The sequence below is a fragment of the Hypanus sabinus genome, chromosome 27, assembly GCF_030144855.1.
Source record: "Hypanus sabinus isolate sHypSab1 chromosome 27, sHypSab1.hap1, whole genome shotgun sequence".
NCBI lineage: Eukaryota > Metazoa > Chordata > Chondrichthyes > Myliobatiformes > Dasyatidae > Hypanus > Hypanus sabinus.
In genome coordinates, this window is record NC_082732.1 from 38,889,734 (window position 1) to 38,911,288 (window position 21,555).

The window sequence follows — 21,555 nt, forward strand, 5'->3', positions numbered from 1 at the left end:
ACAGAAATTTAATATCATGGGCTAAAAGTTTCATGCAGAAAGAAGAATGGACAGGAGGGCATGGAGAGCTGTAGTCCAGATGCTGGTTGATGGGAATAGGCAGAATAACAATTTTGGACAGACTAGATGGGCCGAAGGGCCTGTTGATGTGACTTATTTATTTTTTGTCTAGAGATACAGTGTGGAACAGGCCCATCTGTTCAAACCAATCGTAACCCACCTATTTAACCCTAATTACAAGACAATTTACAATGACCAATTGACTTGCTAACTAGTACGTCTTTGGACTGTGGGAGGAAATCTGGGCACCTGGAGAAAACCCATGCATTCAACAGGGAAAGCATACAAACTCCTTACAGGTGGTACCAGATCTGAACTCTGACGCTGCAGAATTGAACTTCGAACTCCTAACCACTGGCCTATCATGGAGCCTCATGACTGATTAAAAAAAAAACACATCAAAACTTAATGTAAGATACCGTTAATAATTTACTTTGAAAACGATGACTCATTAGAGTGCGCTTGGGTAAATATTCATCATGAAACTGGAAGCTGTTCTATGTTTAACTTCCTAGATGAGGACAATAAATCATTAAAATTCAGCTCGGACAAGTGCGGAAATCATGATCATTTCCAACAGCGAGCGTTGCAAAGACATTCTGGCTGTCTCCCTTCATTGGAGAGGTCACGACCTCACCATCACATGCCAAAAATGTGATAAAACTGCAATGTGAAGAAGAGCAGTGTTCCAAAATATAAACAGTCGTAATCAAAGCTTTTCTTTTCCGTCTCTGATTACATCAGTGTTCTTTGCAACTTGGCACAAGTGTCAGAATCATAACTGCTTGGATCTTTTCCTGGAATAAATAAGCAAGATTTTGACCATAAGACATTGGAGCAGAATTAAGGCCATTTGGCCTATCGGGTCTGCTCCACCATTTCATCACGGCTGATTTATTATCCCTCTCAACCCCACTCTCCTGCCTTCTCCCCTGACTGATCACGAACCTTTCAGTATCCGCTTTAAATATATTCATTGACTTGGCCTCCACAGCTGTCAGTGGCAATGAATTCCACAGGTCTGCCACTCTCTAGCTAGAGAAATTCCTCCCATTTCTGGTCCTAGACTCCTCCACTGTAGGAAACGATCTCCCCACATCCACTCTGTCTGTGTCCTCTAGTCCTAGACTCCTCCACTATAGGAAACGTCCTCTCTACATCCACTCTATCTGTGCCCTCTGGTCCTAGACTCCTCCACTATAGGAAACATCCTCCCCACATCCACTCTATCTGTGTCCTCTGGTCCTAGACTCCCCCACTATAGGAAACATCCTCTCCACATCCACTCTATCTGTGTCCTCTGGTTCTAGACTCCCCCACTATAGGAAACATCCTCCCCACATCCACTCTGTCTAGGGCTTTCAGTATTCAATAGGTTCAATGAGATTCCCTTCCTCCCTCGAAACTCCAGTGAGTACAGGCCCAGAGGCATCAAACGCTCCTCATATGTTAACCCTTACATTCCTAATCATTCTCTTCAGCCTCCTCTGGACCTTTTCCAATGCCAACACATCCTTTCAGAGATAAGAGGCCCAAAACTGCTCACAATACCCCAGGTGCAGTCTGACTAATGCCTTATAAAGCCTCAAGCATTACATTCTTGCTTTCGTGTGGAGCAAATTTTAGAAAATCCAATAGTGTTCTCTATCTTCCAAATTTTACGTTTATGTAAGAGTACAATTAGTCATGAGCTTTGGAAGTGATCAGGGTGTTACCTGTAGGTAACACGTACAGGTGTTATTACCTGTAATCAGGTGTGCTTTATTACCTGTAATCCAGACCCTGTTTTTTCCACAGAACATCCATTAACTGAATCAGTTGTATTGTCAACATATCCTGACGAAGATCTGTAGAAAGGAAATAAAAGTATGAAGAACGCTCATCTCACACAGTAATCAGAGGTCACTCATCCCTCTGACGAACGGAAAACGTTGGAAAACTCGGCAGGCCAGTAAAGAGAATCCGAGTTAATGTTTCAGGACCGAGACCTTTGTTCTGCTGTGACACGTTTGCTCAGTTTCACTTCAGTGGTTCCATTTAATATCCATTCTGCTCTCACTCAAGAGTTTTCTCTGTTTTCTTAAGCTAGGCAGATAGATAACTCCAGTCCCGGCGCAGTTGTAGTTAAAGGCCGTTTTATTATTCAACAACGCATTACAGTACACAAGGAGCCAATGTAAAAAGACAGCTTTTCCTCAGTGTTTTAATGAAAGGCAGGTTCAAATATTGATTGAAATTCCTTTGACTTCTAACAAGTGCTTCTAACTACTAAACGAAGCATTTTAAATGGCCAGCCTGATACTGAAAGCTAATTGCTTAGCAATATGATAATGAGCAATCAACAATAGCTGTGAACCCACAAGTAAGCAGTGAGATCTGGTAATTAGAAATAAAATAACAATCCAAATCAGGAAAGACATAACAATATCAGTGAATGTATACTCTCCGCAAACATCCTCGAAACAGAAGGAAATCTTCAAAGAACAAATGCTGGGAAAATTGTGAGAACTCTCGAGCCCTCCTACCCCTCCCACACACACGCAGCTGCAAAAGGTTTACCCTCCTCCCTCCCCCTCTATTCCGGCAGAAAGCATCAGCACCCCCAGCCCCACCATGCAAGCAACAGCTATGCCCCCAAAGAGAGACCATGATCTGCAGTCCATCAAAAAGCACTATTCACCAAACAGTTTGACACATCACAGGCTCTCTCCCTCGCTCACTAACGAGGGAGAGAGAAGTACCAATCCTTCCACAGCAAGGGCGGAGACCACTAACTCACTGCTTCAATGTTACAGTCTGCAGCTTGGCTTTTCGTTTTGAGTTCAACTCGAGAACTGGCAGCAAACTTGTCGTAGATGCTGCCCGACCTGCCAAGCTCATCAATCACTTTCTGAGGCTAATCGAAGTATCTCGAGTAACATTACACAAACACGGATGGAAAATGTGTAAAATAAAACGGAGATCTTCATACCGTCTCCATTCTTGAAAATGACCCCCATCGGGTTCCCATCAGATCTTTGGTTCTTGTGAACAATCCACAGCGGCTTCATCTTGGAATCCATGAACTTGCATTTTTCCACCCTGAAAATACCAAGAGGGGGGTAAGATCAGTGTTCTAGCTCAACTTGAGGAACATGTCCCAGAAAAGGAAAATTCAGCAGCAGACACAAACATCATCATGTATCATTTGGCCTGTCACCAGTTCTTCAATAATGCATGAGTTCTTCAGTTAATGAGTGAGTTTACTGGCACCACATGCTCTCAGCATGTGTACAGGAGTGAGGTAGATTAGTTGTGGTGTCACAGTAACAACCTTGTACTCAATGTCACCAACTCCAAGGAGTTGACTGTGGACCTCGAGGGGAAGTCGAGGGAACACACGCGAGTCCTCGTCAAGTGATCAGAAATGGGAAGGGTGAGTAGTTTCAAGCTCTATGATCTATCTGTGAAGATCCATCCTGGGTACAACATATTGATGCAAATACGAAGAAGGTACCCCAGTAACTGTGGTTCATTAGGAGCTTGAGGAGATTTGGCATGTCACCAAACGCTGCAGCAAATTTCGACAGATGTACCTTGGAGAGCACTCTGACTCCAGTATGGAGGTGCCAATGGACAGGATCAGAAAAAACTGTAGAGGACCATAGGCTCAGCCAGCTCCATCGTGGGTCAAGCATCCACACCTTCAAGGATATCTTCAAAAAGCTGATGTACCAAGAACTCTCACTAAAGGCCTTCACCATCCAGGACATGCCCCTTTCTTAACCTACCATCAGGAAGGAGGGTCCTGGAGCCTTAAGGCCTACACTCGACATTTTAGGAGCAACTTCTTCCCCTTTGCCATCAGATTACTGAACATCCACAAGCCCATGAACACCACCTCACGATTTTGTTCTCTTTTTGCACTAATTCATTTATATTTCTTCTTGCAACTTATAGTGATTTTTAATATCTTGCACTGTACTGCTGCCATAAAACACCAAATTTCATGACAAATGTCAGGGCTCATTAACCTGTTTCTGAAAAAAAAAACAAAGAAACACCTTTGCCAATGCAAACTCCTCATTCGTTGCTGATGGGTAAAGGTGTTAGATTGTTTTGGTACTGTTGGCAGATCTTAAACATTTGGGCACTATTTCCTGAAGCCCCCCAGTCAGACTTGTGCGATGCTGTTCTGTGCCTTGCCTCAGGAATTCCCTACCCTTTAGTGTAAGGGTTGTGGGGGGTGGGGGGTGGGGGAAGAAAGTGCAGACTGACTGGCTGGACTTTGTGTTTGCAAGAACACGACTGATGCACTCCTAGGAGGTCTGACCAGTGTGTAGTACTGTGCATAAGACTTTTGCACTGTACTGTATTTGTCACTGTGGAATGGAGAGCAAGTTTGTAAATCAGGTGGAGCAAAGGATGTTGGGAGTGGTGAGGGTGGGGCACTGAGGGAGGGGTGTGGGACAGGTGGCAGAGAAGGAGAGCCAGGGGCACGAGGTGGCTCGGGCACAGACACACCCAACCCTGAGACACCAGGCAAAGTCATTTGATTCCAAAACTATTGGTTTATTGATCATTACAGAATGTCTTTCTGGTGCTTCCCTCTCCCTTTCCCTTTTTCCAACCATGATTCCCCTCTCCCCGCCCCCTTCCCACTCTCAGTCTACAACAGAGACCCATATCTGAATCAGGTTTATCATCACTCATGTATGTCATGAAACTTGCTTTTTTTGTGGCAGCAGTACAGTGCAATACATAAAATTACTACTACAGTACTGTGCAAAAGTCTTAGGCACCCTAGCTCTATTCAAGATTCAAGTACATTTATTATCCAAGAATGTATAAACTATACAACCTTGAGATCTGCTTGCTCACAGGTAGCTGCAAAGCAAGAAACCCGAAAGAACCCAATTAAAGAAAAAAAAGAATAAAAATAAAAGACCAACACTCGAAGTGCAAGAGAAAGAAAGAAAAATAGAAATCATGCAGACAATTGAAGTGGACAACAGCAATTCCGAAACAAAACTGTGTCCTCAGATCCGAATGCTGGAACGGCCCAGAGTAGGCCCCAAGCCTCCCTTATCAGCTCACCATATTAGCAACATGGAGCACAGCAGCAGGGGCAGTCGTCACAGCCTCGGCACGTGGAGGTGACCGTCGCAGAGAACGAGCACAATAGGCTTGCTTCCTGACTGACACCTTGTCCTTTCAGTCTATCTGGGCCATTGCTTAAATGGACCAAACTACGGAACAGCAAAAGGCTCTGGCGCCCTGAAGAGAGGAGTGAAGGTCATGGAGAGTGGGTGAAATCGGCCTAAGACTTTTGCACGGTATTGTAGAAGCCATCACAACAGCTTCATCATGCTTCTCCCTGTAGGATGTTGTGGTTTTGGTTTGGTTGCTGATCAAATACCTCATGGGTGCATTGTTTAAAGACGAAACACAAGCATTGATAGATTACGGATAGAAAGCATTTCGATAGCAGAATGATTGTAAAGACTGACATACACTGAGTGTGCTTCCTGCATCTATTTTAATGAATGAAGCACAGGTAACCCGTGTTGAGGTGGGAGAAGGGGTACCCATTGCCCATGTTGCGGTTTTCCACAATGTAAAGTCCATCTTCTGTGGATATGTCTAGAAATACGCACTGAAGTATTTATTTCATAAATAAATATTTATGTTTATTTAGATTTTCCCCCCATGTTAATTCCTTATCTCAAATGTATTTATTTAATTAGCTTATGTAGAGATACAGCAGGGTAACAAGCCCCTCTGGTCAAACAAGTCCATCCTGTCCAATCATACTCATGTGACCAATTAATCTACTAACCCATACATCTTTGGAATGTGGGACCAGAGCACGCAGGGGAACCCCACATGGTCACGGGGAGAGCATACAACCTCCTTACAGACAGCAGGTCACTGAATTGAACCTGAGTCACTGGCGCTGTAGTAGCTTTTTGCTAACTGCTATGCTACCACACCGCCCCGCTTGTAGACAATCTTTTTGGGTAGTGATTCGCAAATTCTCTAAGGGCCGATTGCTGTGATGTAATGTGTGGGGGGTGGGGTGGGGAGATGCTTGTATATTTTTTCAAATAGAAAAGAATGTATGTGACTAGCACTGGAATAATATCAGTGAACTTATTAAATTCAACTTAGCGATGGAGGAATTCACATGTCTTTAACAGAACACTGTTCATCACAGGCAAAGCCCTCTGTGCCCACTGGGGAAGTTGGGGAAGTCTGTGTCCACTGGAGGCCCAGAGGTCTGCACTGGAGTTTGAAGCCTGTCTGTCTATGTGAGAGGAAGAAAAGAGGTTTGTTTTTCTGATCAAACACGAGGAAATCTGCAGATGCTGGAAATTCAAACAACACACACAAAATGCTGGTGGATAGGATCAGGGGTTGGGAGTTAACTTCTGTTAATGCCCCTCCTCCCCTTCTTACCCCATCCCTGACATATTTAGTTGTTTGTTTTTTTTCTCTCTCTCTGCCCATCACTCCATCTCCCTCTGGTGCTTCCCCCCCCCCCCCCCCAACTTCCTTTCTCCCTAGGCCTCCCGTCCCATGATCCTTCCCCTTCTCCAGCTCTGTATCACTTTCACCAATCACCTTTCCAGCTCTTAGCTTCATCCCACCCCCTCCGGTCTTCTCCTATCATTTCGCATTTCCCTCGCCCCCCACTGCTTTCAAATCTCTTAGTATCTCTCCTTTCAGTTAGTCCTGACGAAGGGTCTAGGCCAAAAACGTCGACAGTGCTTCTCCCTACAGATGCTGCCTGGCCTGCTGTGTTCCACCAGCATTTTGTGTGTGTTGTTGTTCGTCGACAGTGCTTCTCCCTACAGATGCTGCCTGGCCTGCTGTGTTCCACCAGCATTTTGTGTGTGTTGTTCGTTGACAGCGCTTCTCCCTACCGATGCTGCCTGGCCTGCTGTGTTCCACCAGCATTTTGTGTGTGTTGTTTGTTTCTCTGATGTTGTTTGCTGTGTTCTGTGTTGTTCTGCTGAGCATTGCAGGCATGCTACTCTGGAGCTGGAACGTGTGGTGACACTGCGCGGGCTGTCCCCCAGCACATCCTGTGTTGTGTTGGTTGTTAACACAGATGACACATTTCTCTGTATGTTTCAATGTATATGTGATAAATAAATGAATCGGAATTTTTTGTTCAGTGGCAGACAGGTCTAAAGTTCTGCTGATGTGAAGTTAAGTAGAGAGCAGTGTGAAATCTCATCCGATTTACCAAGTCATGCACAGCCAAACCAAGTTGAAGTTTGAGAGCTCTGCTGAGATGGTAAAAGAGGATGGGCTGAAATGGTTTATTCCTACATTGGAAAGCTGCTATCTTTAGCCAGGCTGGGATTCACAGCACCCCAGGTCACAGAAATGAGGCTGAATCTTTAATATCCTCTGAAATGGTCCAATGGGTGGGTCACTCAGTTGGATGAAACTGCTACCAGCACAGTGGGCAAAGGTGATCAACTGGTGGTCAAACAGACTCAGTCACCACCTTCTCGAGCACAGGTAGAGATGGGAAATAAAGGCTTGTCTTGCCAGAGGGGGTCCTCATGAATCAATCACAAAGCCACCGGAGACACTGGAACCTGAAGCAACAAACTACCAGCTGGAGGAACTCAGCAGGTCAAGCAGCATCATCTTGGAGAGGATTTATCAACATTTTGGATTGAAACCCTGAATCAAGACCACAAATGTAAACAATTCCTCCCCCCCCACCTCACACAGATGCTGCTCAACCCATCTGAGATCTTCTGACAGATGGTTCGTTGCTTATAAACGCATTGTCCCACTGAGCACAGAAACAAGCCCTTCGGCCCATCATGTTCACACTGACCATCAGGCACCAGCTTATACTATCCAATTTAATTCTCCCCACATTATAAAACCATAAGACAATAGGAGCAGTATTAGGCCATTCAGTCCATCAAGTCTGCTCCACCAATCCAACATGGCTGATTTACTTTCCCGCTCAACCCCATTCTCCTTGTAACCTTTGGCACCCTTACTAATCATGAACCTATCAACCTCAATTTTTAATATACCTAATGACTTTTTCTCCACAGCCGTCTGTGGCAATGAATTCCACAAATTTGCCATCATCTGGCTGAACAAATTTCTCCTCATCTCTGTTCTAAAGAGACGTTGTTGTATTGAGCACTCTGGTCCTCAACCCCACCACTATAGGAAACATCTTCAAATGTTAACCCTTTCATTCTTGTGAACCTCCTCTGCATCCTCTCCAATGTCAGCACACCTTTTCTTAGATAAGGGGCCCAAAACTGCTCACAGTACTCCAAGTGTGCTCTGACCAATGCCTTATAAAGCCTCAGCATTACATCCTTTGTATTTATATTCTAGTCCTCACAAACTGAATGCTAACATTGCTTTCCTTAGAACCTGCAAGTTAACTTTTGGGGAATCCTGCAAGAGGACTTCCAAATCCTAGCTCCCGACATCTTCTTTGGACTCCAGTGCTCACCTAAACAACAGGGGCAATTTACAGAAGCCAATTAAGCTGCCATCCCAGAGGTCTTTGGGATGCAGGAGGAAGCTGGAGCACCCGGAGGAAACCCACGTGGTCACAGAGAGAACATACAAACTCAATACACAAGGCACCAGCGATCAGGATCGGACCTGGCACGTGGAGCTTTCTGACTGCACCACCATCAGCTCTGCCACTGTGCCACTGCATCTGGGATATCTTAGACTTGCATGCCATCTTCCAGAGAAGATACATGATGTGCCTCTGTAACATAATCTTCTGTAGAGACAAACAATGGATAGATAAGTTCGAACGTTCACTAGACTAGCACATTTCCTTTGCATCAGATCCCCACATATCCGTTCCTAACATTCCTTGATATCACCTCTCTTATATTTCTTTGTTCCACTGTAAATGCTGGCAAGAAAATTAATCTCAGGTAGGTATATGGTGATGTGTACATACTTTGATAATAAATTTACTTTGACATTCAACATACCAAAGTTCCTTGAGGAGGTTACTGGGGTTCAATGGACAGTAGAAGTTAGAAAGCGCCTCCATGCAGGTCTCCTGCCTCATATACACATGCAAGGCCTCTTTTGTTTTTGCTCTGGTTGTCTTCTGGGAGCTGGACTTCACAAAGTCATTCAGGGCTTTCATTTTCTTTAACGCCTCACACTGCAAAAAAAAGAGTTCAGTTGAGCGTCAATGAAGATCAGAATTCAGGCATCACCCCTTTTATTAAGAGCCGCCGCACAGTACACACACACACACACACACTCACTCACACTCACACTCACACTCACACATACACACACCCCACCCCTCAGGTGCCACCCAACAACCTGCTGAACACTGACTACAAACTCACTGGTGCCAAAGCGTTTTGCATCAAGTTGAGAAACCAAACACAGATGGGGTGTTGCTTGCAAGACACTTGCGCCTAGGCTCCCGGGGATGCTCAGCTTCTGGTTAGCTGTCACCTCAGTTCATTGTGCTCTCTCTCCTGCACTGTTATACTGAGGCCCAGTACATTGGCCTTCATAAATGAAAGTAGTGAGTACAGGAGTTGGGATGTCAAGTTGAAATTGTATTAAATTTAGACTAATTTAGACTATTGTGTGCAGTTCTTGTCACTTACCTACAGGAAAGCTATCAATAAGATTAGAGTACAGATAAAATTAATGTTGCTGGGACTTGAGGACCAGAGTCATAGGGAAAAGTTGAATAGATTAGGAATTTATTCCCTGGAGCAAAGGCGAATGAGGAAAGATTTGATAGAGGAATACAAAATTATGAGGGGAACTGATAGAGTAAATACAAGCAGGCCTCTTCCTCGGAGGTTGGGTGAGACTAGAACTACAGATCAATGGTTAAGGGTGAAAGGTGAAATGTTTAAGTGGAACCTGAGGGGAAACTTCTTCATTCAGAGGGTGGTGAGAGTGTGGAACGAGCTGCCAGCGAAAGTGGTGGACACAGGTTCGATTTCAAAATTTCAGGAAAATCTGGATAGGTACATGGATGGAAGGGCTACGGTGCAGGCACAGGCCGATGGAGTAGGCAAAGTAATTGTTCGGCACAGACCTGATGGGCCAAAGGGCCCGTTTCTGCACTCCAGTGCTCTATGTCTCTGTAAGTTCAATCTACAATACCTCATCTTCTAGGCGTGCTGCAACTCGTTTTTTTTAACTTGTGGCCCTTACGAAGTCGGACATGACCCACGTTGTGAGCCACAGCATGAGCCATCTGGTCATGTTTCAATTTGCTTTCCTTGACGAGGACACATTCTTTATTAATTTCATACTAAAATTGCCTAAAAATTATTTTTAAATAAATACTGCCTAAAAAGCTAGTTTATTTTTACATGTATATTCCATACTGATACAGTACTTTTTTCATGTGAGGTTATACTTATTATAATTCTTTGATGTTTACTATATTCAGAAGTATTTGGAAAATGGAATTTATTAAACTAATAGTTACAAGGGGAAAAATCTGCAATCTCATATCATGTAAAGAGCCCATTACAGCTTTCCTGGGAAAACTCAAAACTTCTCAGCAGCAAAATTGGACGTCATGAGTTTGTGCAATTTCCTCCACGGGCCACTCTTAAAATAGAATTGCAAGATGATGATCTGATTGTGTATCTTGATGCTTTGAAACAACTGCACACTGATGGGGAATTTTGGTTCATAGACCTGCTGGAGATGCACATTCCAGACTGGGTTGTAGACCCACTTGGGGTGAACGTGAATAATGTTGACACCACACTGCAAGAATGTCTTACTGATCTGCAGAGTGATATAACAGCTCAAGCAACATTTCTGGATAACTAACAATATTCAAAATAAGGTTCCACAACTCTGTGAGAAAGCGAGATTGTTCTTCATTGGATTCCCAACTCTTATCTAGTTGAATGTGGTTTAGGCCAAGTTCTTCGTCTGCTATCAGAAGCTCGTAATTGTCCTGATGTTGTGAAAAGAGGTGATCTTTGATAATCTTTAAATAAATTGCAAACAGATATTGAAAAACTTGCTAGTTTGTATCAGTTGCAAGCATCTCACTAAATACCCAAAGTAACAACATTAAGTGCATTTTTGTTGCTGGTTAGAAGAATGTTTTATATATATATATTTATATATATATATGAAGTAGAGTATCCTATTCAGAGTTTGAGAACACCTATAACAGTATATTTAACTCTAACTTAACCTATAACTTGTTAAAGCATAAATATTGATTGTATATTAGAATAATTAATACAGTTGACCAAATAAAACTTTGGCAGCTAACGGAGACGATAGAACGTGGGGGGCCACAGAGGAAATGGAAGTCACAAGCAAACCACGAGCGGAAAACGGTTGAGAACCACTGGGTTAATAGACGGACGTTCCGCCCCAACGACGTCACCTCTTACCTGTTTCAACAAGGACTTCATGTGGTGGTTGGTTCCTCGGCAGTATGCCTCCAGGATCAATCCAAATCGTAGCGACACCGCGGGTAAATGTACTTCTGACCTGAAGGATACACAAAACGATATTCATCTCCAGAACAATGAAACACATAAATGCTGTTACTGTAAGGTATAATGCAGAGAATCAATTTCCTTGATTCCCCAAAGCCACCCTATCATCCATGAGGAACAGAGGGTACAGATAGCTCAGCCAGATGTGCAGTTCGAACAGCAGTCAAGAAACTTAACCATGTCCAAAAGAAAATAGCCCGCTTGATTGAGGTTGTCGATCGATATTGTGGCTGAGACTTAATTGTTCTTAGGGATAATTTTGGGGAAAGCACGGGGAATTAGAGGTGAGGTTAGGGTTTAGGAATAGGTAAGAGGGGGAGTTAGAGGTTAGTGGCCATAAATGACGAGCCAGGGGCAGGAACCAGTGGTCAGAGTGCTTGAAGGCGAGTGATCCCCAGGGCTAGGGTCAGCAGGCGCTGACCAGCAATCACCGTGGTCAAGGACTGTGGCTGGCGGGCCCTGAGGATGAGGGTTGGTGACTCCCCAGGTCAGAAAGTCATGGGTCAGAGGTCTATGTAGACAAGAGGTACAAGAGCCAGTGTCCCCCCCCCCCCCCCCCCCCCAGGCTGGCAAGTCCTGGGGTCAGAAGTCCATGTGAGCTTGGAGATTGAGGCTTGGAGCTCAAAGTCCTGTGACTGGTGAGTCTTGGGTTGATACTGGAGGTTGAAGCCCAAAGGTCAAAGACTGAAGTCAGCAAATCCAGAATTCTGAGGCCTGATGTCTGCAAGTTTGAGAGTCTAGGGCCAAGGGCTCTGGAGGTGACCTGTCCTGGGATTGTGTGTGTGAGTGGACGGGTAGGTGGAAGGGTGTGAAAGGTGCTATTTTGCTTTTGTTGCTGGAAAGTGGGAGGGAAGTGGAGCACCCTGAGGAAACCCATGCGATCACTAGGAGAATGTACAGCTCCTTAAAGAGGCAGAATCACTGCCACTGTAAAGTGTTGTAAACTGCTACGTTAGTGAATAAAGACATCCTAATCATTATAGCCTGCCCCTCCTTTACTCAACAACTGGGAAAATTGGTGGGTTCAGTTCCAGGTTAATGATCACCCATCACCGGTGTTCGAAGGTACACATTAAATTATGTAGGATTTTTTTTTACCTGAGGTGCCAAAAAAGGAAATGTCCAATTTTTTTGTTGGTCAAAGCTCTCTCCAGTAGGAACTTGGTTAGCTCAGCATCCAGGTAGGGCTCATACTTCAACACCTGAACCAACTGCAGGAGATACTGGAGAAGATCTTCATCACTGAAAGGTCAATGGACAGAGTGAATGAGTTGATCAAACAATTAGAACATAGAACAGAGAACGGTCAACCAATTAGAACAGAGAACAGCGAATGATCACCCAATTAGAAAACAGAACAGAGATAATCAACCAATTAGAACATAGAAGAGAGAATAATCAACCAATTAGAACAGAGAATGGTCAACCTATTAGAACAGAGAACAGAGAATGATCACCCAATTAGAAAATAGAACAATGAATGATCAACCAACTAGAACATAGAACAGAGAATGACCAACCAATTAGAACATAGAAGACAGAATAATCAACCAATCAGAACAGAGAACGGTCAACCAATTAGAACAGAGAACAGAGAATGATCAACCAATTAGAAAATAGAACAGAGAATAGTACCAAGCCGAATGGAGTTCTGGACTTAAAGGGGATTGAAGAACAGAGCAGAGAACAGTACAGTATGTTTTTTGAATATTGTGATCTTTTTTAAGAACATTAAACATAGAATGTAAAACTTCAGCCCACAATGACATGCCAAGATTTAATGTCAATCTAACCTTTCCCTTCCATTTAACCCTCTATTTTTCTATCATCCATGTGCCTATATAAGTCTTTTAATATCCCTAATGTATCTGCCTCTACCACCACACAGGACAGTGTTGTCACGTACTGACCACTCTCTGTAAAAGAAAACAACTTCTGACATCCTTTCTATACGTTCTTTCAATCACCTTAAAATTTCGCTCTCTCATATTAGCCATTTCCTCTATGGGAAAAATGGACTGGCTGTCTACCCTATCTCTGCCTCTTATCATCTTGTACACTTCTATCAAGTCACTTCTCATCCTCCTTCACTCCAAAGAAAAAAGCCTTAGCTCCTTCAACTTTTCCTCATAAGACATGCTCTCTAATCCAAGAAACATCACAGTAAACCATCTCTGCACCCTCACTAAAGCTTCTATACCCTTCTGATAACAAGGTGACCAGAACTGAACTGTGGGATTTCTCTATGCACAATCAACGATTCAGAAGGAGCTTCTTCCCCCTTTGCCATTAGATATCTGAATGGTCCAAGAACCACGAACACTAACTCATTCTTTTGCTTTTTCTGCACTTCTGAAAAGTATATTTGTCATTGTAACTTAGTGTTTTTAAAAATACTTTTTCACTGTATTGCTACTGCAAAATAAGTTCCAGGACATAAAGTACAGAATGTCAGTGATAATAAATCTGATTCTGATTCAAATGAAGAGGGTAACACACCAACTTCCAAACCATTACATACCTCAACTTCCTTAGACAGTCGATGGCCAGAGACCGAACGTAACGGCTGGGGAAGCTGTAGTCCAGAAGCTCGAGTGCGTTTAGTGCAGACAATTCTTTCCATGACTGTAGGAGGTATATTACCTAGAAGATAAAGCACACTCCAGCTGTAATGGGACTGGCCATTCTACACAAGCACCGTTGCTACTGTACTGCATCACATCCCAGACCATCTGTTCCCGGTAAGCACGCCAGTCAAGGAGGAGGTACAGGAGCCTGAAACATTTCAGGAACAGCTCCTTCCCCTCTGCCATCAGACTTCTGAATGGACAACGAACCCATGATCACTTGCTCAAAATATTTTCCCTCTCTTTTTGCACTATTATTTATTTTTATATATACTTACTGTAATGTATTGTTTTATTACTAGTATTGCAATCCACTGCTGCTGCAAAACAACAAATTTCACAACCTATGCCAGTGATATTAAACCTGATTCTGAAACGAGGAATAGCAATGGCTTTATTCCAGTAAAACTCCAATCCTCTGCTGTCCAATTATTCAGAAATCCCAATGGCCCAACAGGCACTAATCTTTGCCCTTTCTCTCTCTTACACGTGTTTCCATAAACAGAACAGGCCTGTTTCCTGGCCTCCTTGCCACCTTTTAACCTAAGGGGTCCTGGTCCTTGATCTCAGAGATCCGTGTCAGTCTGGAAGACAGGGTCAGAATGTCAAACCGGTGATTGGTGAGCCCTGGGATCTAGGCCTGAACGGAGGTCGGTGAATTTCTAAGTTGGAGGCCTGATGTCCACAAGTCAGAGAAATGAAAATCTATGGAAATGAATGAACAGTTGATGTTTCAGGTAGAGACCCCTCTTCACGAATGGGGAAGACACCAGACTAATGTGGGGGTGGAGGGGAAGGAGGAGAGCTGGAAGCTGATAGGTGAAGCCAGCTGGGAGTGAGGTATTGAGACAGAGAGAGCAGTGAGAGCGGGTTTCACTGTACTCCCATTGAAAGGTAGGCATTCCTCAAAGAGACCTCGCAGTGGAGCTCAAAACAAACCATAAATATGAGAGACCCAGGTTCCCGTGCCCTCTTTAAGCTCTCCACGTTCGCTGGAAACTGCTGCACGGCAGCATGCAGAAAAGCCAATTAAAGGTGTTGGTGTCAATCGGGAAACATCCAATCAGGGCGGCATGGTAGTGCAGCCATTAATGTAGCACCTCACAGTGCCAGCAATCAGGGTTCAATTCCTGCCGCTGTCTGTAAGGAGCTTGTAGATTCTCCCTGTGACAGTGAGGGATTCCCCTCGTGCGGGTTAGGGTTCAGGCGAGTAAGTGGTTGGCAGGCTATGTTGGCACCAGAAGCATGGCATCACTTGCGAGCTGCCCCCTCCACATCCTCGGACTGTGTTGGTCGTTGACGCAGACGACCCTTTCCACTGTATATTTTTGATGTATGTGACAAACAAAGCTAATCTTTATCGAACATCCGGAAGAATTTCCAATCTGTCACCACCAGAGACCCGAGTACGCCTGATTATCAGAGGCTTATGAAGACACTTATTTAATTATTGAGATACAGCACGGAAAAGGCATTTCCGCTCTTTGAGCTACACCACCCAGCAATCCCCTGATTTAATCCTAGCCTAATCATGGGACTAACTAACCTTCCAATGGGCATGTCTTTGGACTGTGGGAGGAAACCGGAGCACCCAGAGGAAACCCACACCGTCACTGGGAGAATGTACAAACTCCTTCAAACACAGCAGGAACTGGAACCCAGGTCACTGGCACTGTAGAGCATTGTGCTAACCTTGTGCTAACCTTGTGCTAGCATTGTGCATCCTTAATGTGGCAAAATCTCTCAGAGCACTTCACTAGGAGTTGGTGAGCAAGAACTAGGGCTGAACCCCTCAAGCTGTTTGGGGGCGGATGACCAGCGATTTGGTCTGGGGGTGGGGAGGGTTCAAGGGAGAAGCTTAACGTTAAATAGTGAAGTAGAAGGGTTTGAGAGTGAGTTTGGAGCCCAGGGAGTTGAAAGCAAGGGCAACAATAGTGGAGTGGTTAACCTCGGGATACCCAGAGGGGCAGAATCAGAGAGCAGAGATCCTGGCAGTTTACAAGGATGGAGAAGGTGTCAGATGGAGATAAGGTTAAAGGATTTTACAATAAGGACACAAATTTTAACGTGTAATTTCCTAGCGTCGAGTAAGATGCCTTAATCCTGCAAAATCAGTCTTCAACTGAGCCTTCTGTAATTGCTTCTGTTAGTACGGAAGTAGTAATAACGGGTTTGGAACTGACTGCAGCAGAACGTGAGTCAAGCTGAGAACTGCTGCTGAGAGATGCAGGGTTAATTACTTCTGATTGAGTTTATGAAATGATGCAGCGAATATCCTGCAGAGAGGAAGCTCCCAGTCTCCAGATTAAAAATATCCGTCAAGCTAATGACCTTCGAGGCTGTGCTTATGCAGCACATGGCCCTATTGTCAGGGATACAATGGAAAAAGGATAGGAGTGGGGGGGGGGGAGAAGGGGAAGAGGGGGATAGGGGTGGGAAAGGGGGGTTAAATGGGGAGAGGAGTAAAGGGGAGGAAGGGGAAAGGGGAGGAGGGGGAAAGGGGAGGAGGGGGAAAGGGGAGGAGGGGGAAAGGGGAGGAGAAAGAAAAGGGGAGAGGGGGAACAAAGAGAGAGAGGATGGAGACAGAGGGGAGAGGGAGCAGGAGAGAGGAGAGGGGTGTGAAGACGGGGGAGAAAGGGGTCGGGAGAGGGGGGATGGGGAGAGGGGTGGGAAGGGGGTATAGAGAGGATGGGGAGGGGGACAGGGGGGATAGAGGGGATGGGGAGAGGGGGCAGAAGGGGATAGGGGAGAGGGAGAAGGGGAGAGAGGGTGAATGAGGGAGAATGAGACAGATAGAATCGGAGAGAGAGTATGCAAGAGAAAGAGAGACTGAGGGAGAGGAGAGATTTGGGGGAAGGGGGAGAGAATGAGAGAGAGAGAGAATGAAAGATGAAGAATGAGAGTGTGAGAATGTACATTTGGTGCAGAGAGTCAGGAGGGGACTCTGGCTGTGTCCAGCAATGGCTGACACCATTGTGAGCTGCTGATTGGCCATTAGAGGACCCACTGCATTTGTAACCACAGAATGAAAGCTTTCTAAATCATCTAATTATACTCAATCTGTACCTCATTCACTCTGCAGATTCTCTCTCATTGTGCTGTATATTAACCGGGGCAGTTTGTAGACAGATGAAATAACTAAACAATCTTTTTCCCAGTTTTATATCCCCATCCAATTCCTTCCTTGGGAAGCTGCCCGTACTTTTCCCCAGAAAACAGAAAGGTGAGAATGCCCATCTTCCATCTGTTTGAGAACACCTGCCTTCCACACCCCTGGTGAGCACAGCTGCCCGGTGTCCATGGAAACACTAATGGCCTTTGGCCAGCTTGAGAGTCAGACATTGAAGGTGCTGGCCAAATCAGCTATACTGGGTGTTGACATATAAAAGATGTTTGAGCAACTGATCGGTCAGGTTTACGTTTCATATGAAACAGTTTTTCGTGGAAGATTTATTTATTTTAAGTTAGACATACAGAAAGTTAATGAGCCCATGCCGCCCAATTACACTCGTGTGACCAATTAACCTACTGACCTGTTTGTCTTTTGACTGTGGGAGAAAATCGGAGCAGCTGGAGGAAACCCACACGGTCATGGAGAGAACGTAAAAACTCCTTACAGGACAGGCAGTGGGAATTGAACCTGGGTCACTGCTACAGTAATAGTTTTATGTTCACTCCTGATGAAGGGTTTCGGCCCAAAAGGTCGTCACTATCTCCTCCCATAGATGCTGTCTGGCCTGCTGAGTTCTGCCAGCATTTTGTGTTTTTAGCCATGTTATCATGCTGCCCCAAGAACTTCTACATAATATCACTGCACTGGAGAGCACAGTGAAGTTCCAATATTCTGCTCTCTGCTTACCGATTATTTACCACTCCCAGTGATTCAATATCTGGTCAGTCGGGTGCTAACCTGCAAGACTTTGACTGCGAACTCTTATACACAACCAGGTGAATGGTTACGCTGACAGAATCTGGTCCCAACTTCCTACCTGAGCAACATCTTCATGCTTATTCCACTTGGTGACCGAGAGAAGCTTAGCAAGGGCCTCAGGGAAATAGTCACGAACTTCGTATCTCAGCTTCCACACCAGATCCTTCTCGTCTTCGAAAAACTCAGTGCACGTCTTCCGCTCCATTATCTCCCTCAGCTGGTATTGCTGTGGCATTGGTTGAGAGGCGACAATCAGTGCATACGCACACACAAAAGGTTCTACAGGTACTGGAAATCCAAAATAATACACACAAGAATACTGGAGGAATTCAGGAGTCAGGCATTTTCTGGCCTCCCCCTTCCTTTCCAGTCCTGATGAAGGGTCTTGGCCCTAAACATCGACTGTGTGTTCCCCTCTGTAGATGCTGCCTGACCTGTTGAGTTCCTCCACCATTCTGTGTGTGCTGCACCATCTCTTTTTCTCCTCTGCCTGTGAAAAGCCCTTATACCCACTCAAAGCAGCCTGGTTTAGAGGGCACGTGCTGTCACGAGAGGCTGGATGAACTTGGGTTGTTTCTCTGGGGCACCAGGGGAGATCTGATAGAGGTTTACACGATTATGAGAGGCATAGGTAGAGTGGACAGAGAGTATCTGTTTGAAATGTCTAACAGCAGAGGGCATGCACTGCAGGTAAGAGCGGGCAGGTCCAAGGGGGATGTGAGGGAAAAGTTTTTTACTCAGAGAGTGGTGGATGCCTGGAATGCCCTGTCTGGTATGTTGGTAGAGGCAAACATGTTGGAGGCTTTTAAGAGTTGTTTGGGTAGCCACATGGATGTAAGGAAGATGGAGGGATATGGACATGGTGTATGTAGGACGGATTAGTGTTTGGGTGTTTTAGATGTGGTTTTTACCTGGTTCAGCACAACACTGTGGGCTGAATGGCCTGTTCCTGTGCTGTTCCATGTCCTATTGTTCACTTGCAAAATGCTGCAGGAGCTCAGGCCAGGCAGCATGTATGGAGAGGAATGGCCGAGACCCTTCATCAGGACTGAAGTGGAGGGGGGAAGAAGCGGGAATAAAAGGATAAGAGGATAAGAGATAAGAGAACAAGCTGGGAGGTGGTAAGGTGAGACCAGGTGAGTGGGAAGCCAGGGAGACCAGGTGAGGACGACGTTAGAAGCTGGCAGGTGGTAAGGTGAGACCAGGTGAGTGGGAAACCAGGGGACAACGTTAGAAGCTGGGAGGTGGTAAGGTGAGACCAGGTGAGTGGGAAACCAGGGAGACCAGGTGAGGATGAAGTTAGAAGCTGGCAGGTGGTAAGGTGAGACCAGGTGAGTGGGAAACCAGGGAGACCAGGTGAGGACGACGTTAGAAGCTGGCAGGTGGTAAGGTGAGACCAGGTGAGTGGGAAGCCAGGGAGACCAGGTGAGGACGATGTTAGAAGCTGGGAGGTGGTAGGTGGTAGAAGTGCTGAAGAAGAGGAACAACATACACAAAAACGCTGGAGGAACTCAGCAAGTTGGGCAGCATCTGTGGAAATGAATTAACAACCGATGTTTTGGGTCAAGGCACTTCATGAGACCACAAGGAGGAGGAATCTGATTAGACAGGAGAAAGGGAAGGAGGCAGGGAACCAGAGGGAGGTGATGGGTAGGTGAAGAGAAGAGAAGGGAAGAGACAGGCGACCTTGTGAACATTATGTTATTCAGGCACTCTTCCTTTTTCTCGTTTAGTTTTTCCAATGGTGGTTTATTCAGTGATTACAGTATCACAGCAATACAATACTACAGTACCTCATGATGCACATTAGTTACAGTTTCAAATTACAACATGGTCATCACAGGCTGGGAACTTGAGTTCTGGTCAAGGTTCTTGACCTGAAATGTTAAGCCTGTATCTGTTTCCGGAGATATTGCCTAACCTGCCGAGTGATTCCAGCATTTGCTGTTTTCTATTACTGGAACTTACCTCTTGCTGTGTTGCCTTCACACGCTCTCCGTTCCTCCCCAAGTCAAGAATCTAGAGGGGACACAATAAACATCGTACTTGTTACAATGAGATAATCTAAAAGATCTTCAACTTTGGGGAGCACTTTCGGCCACTGTAGAAAACTCCCGCCTGTAGCTGGGATATAATTCTCAGAACATGGCGTCTGAAGCAGTGAGTGTGTTTCTAAGTCTGGGTCAGCTGGTGGCTTGGAAAGCGGGGGGATCTGTTAGCTATGCAGGTGAACTCGGTTGGGTTGGAGGTCTAGGGACAACCTGAGCGTTGTCTGGGCTGCTGAGGGCACAGAGGAAAGGGGAGGTAAAACCAACCAGGGGATGGTGGTGGGGAGGATGTTTGCTCTCCTGGGCCATTCAGCATCTCTGCTGTGGGCTTGGAACCGAGGCGTATTCCACAACTGGATGTTCTGCATGTTGCGAAGACTGGTGCCTGGGGATAGGCTCCCTACACCTTGGTCAGAAGAGGACAGGAGAAAGAGGCTAAAACTGTGATGCACAAGGAATATCCAGAATTCCACTGGCTTCAAATCACAATGTAGAGGCACTGGGAAAAATCATTCCTCTCTCTTGTTGGATTAGATTTATAATTTGTTAATTTCCTCATAGTTTAACTTCCTTATGATTGTTTCTATTTTTATATAGTTGCCTCTGTATTTACAATTGCTCAGAGTGTTTCCCGTGGATATAATTCCTCTGCACATCACTTAGCTCAGTGATCAAGTTTATTGTCATTCAGCCTTATACATGTGTACTACCAAATGAAACAATGTTCCTCCAGATCAAGGTGCACAACAGAGTACATATAACTCACACAAACCACATAAAGTGATATTACCACAAATAATCAAATATATTCCAGAAGTCTCCCAACTCTGTACATTTTCCAGTGAACCACCCCAATTTCAGGGCCTCCTGTCGTTTCTCAGTTTCTGAGAAACCACTCCAAAGGTCAGACCCAGCCTGCGCTTACCTTATCGATGGACGGGTAGTAGATGGGGTGGGGAACCACAGTTTGGAAACGGATATTTAAGGCGGCAGTGCTGTCGGTGTTTGGGTTACTCTGCACAGTGCCCATCGGGTTCAGCAGCTCTCCCTTTTCATCTGCAAAGCGGAGCGGATGCGTATTAATCCACAGATCCGGAGGATGACTTATAAAGATAATATCTTAATAACATGACTCATCTTAAGTCCGATAGTGTAGAGGTTAGCATTGCGCAATTACAGCGCCAGCGACGCAAAGACATACGAGTTAGTAGGTTAGTTGGTTATATGGGTGGTGTGGGCAAGAAAGACCTGTTATTGTGCTGAATCTCCAAGTAACTAGATATATAGACAGATAAATAGGTAAGTAAACAGATAGATAGATACACAAATAAATAAAAGTCGTAAATAAATAATGAATGATTGATTGATTTAGGGGC

The 21,555-nt window shown here is 45.0% G+C and overlaps 1 protein-coding gene across 5 annotated transcripts in view; it reads right to left on the reverse strand.

Moving 5' to 3' along the window:
* Positions 1 to 21,555, reverse strand: part of pik3cd (phosphatidylinositol-4,5-bisphosphate 3-kinase, catalytic subunit delta) — a 248,283-nt gene that overhangs the window by 15,045 nt on the left and 211,683 nt on the right. For all 5 annotated transcript variants that reach the window (XM_059952278.1, XM_059952276.1, XM_059952277.1 and 2 more), the window contains 9 exons: positions 21,105 to 21,235; positions 20,100 to 20,150; positions 18,190 to 18,357; positions 14,095 to 14,216; positions 12,672 to 12,815; positions 11,466 to 11,565; positions 9,048 to 9,226; positions 3,032 to 3,141; positions 1,829 to 1,907 (listed from right to left, as the gene is read on the reverse strand). In XM_059952278.1, coding sequence (XP_059808261.1) covers positions 1,829 to 1,907; positions 3,032 to 3,141; positions 9,048 to 9,226; positions 11,466 to 11,565; positions 12,672 to 12,815; positions 14,095 to 14,216; positions 18,190 to 18,357; positions 20,100 to 20,150; positions 21,105 to 21,235 — 1,084 coding nt within the window. The remainder of the gene's footprint in view (positions 1 to 1,828; positions 1,908 to 3,031; positions 3,142 to 9,047; positions 9,227 to 11,465; positions 11,566 to 12,671; positions 12,816 to 14,094; positions 14,217 to 18,189; positions 18,358 to 20,099; positions 20,151 to 21,104; positions 21,236 to 21,555) is intronic.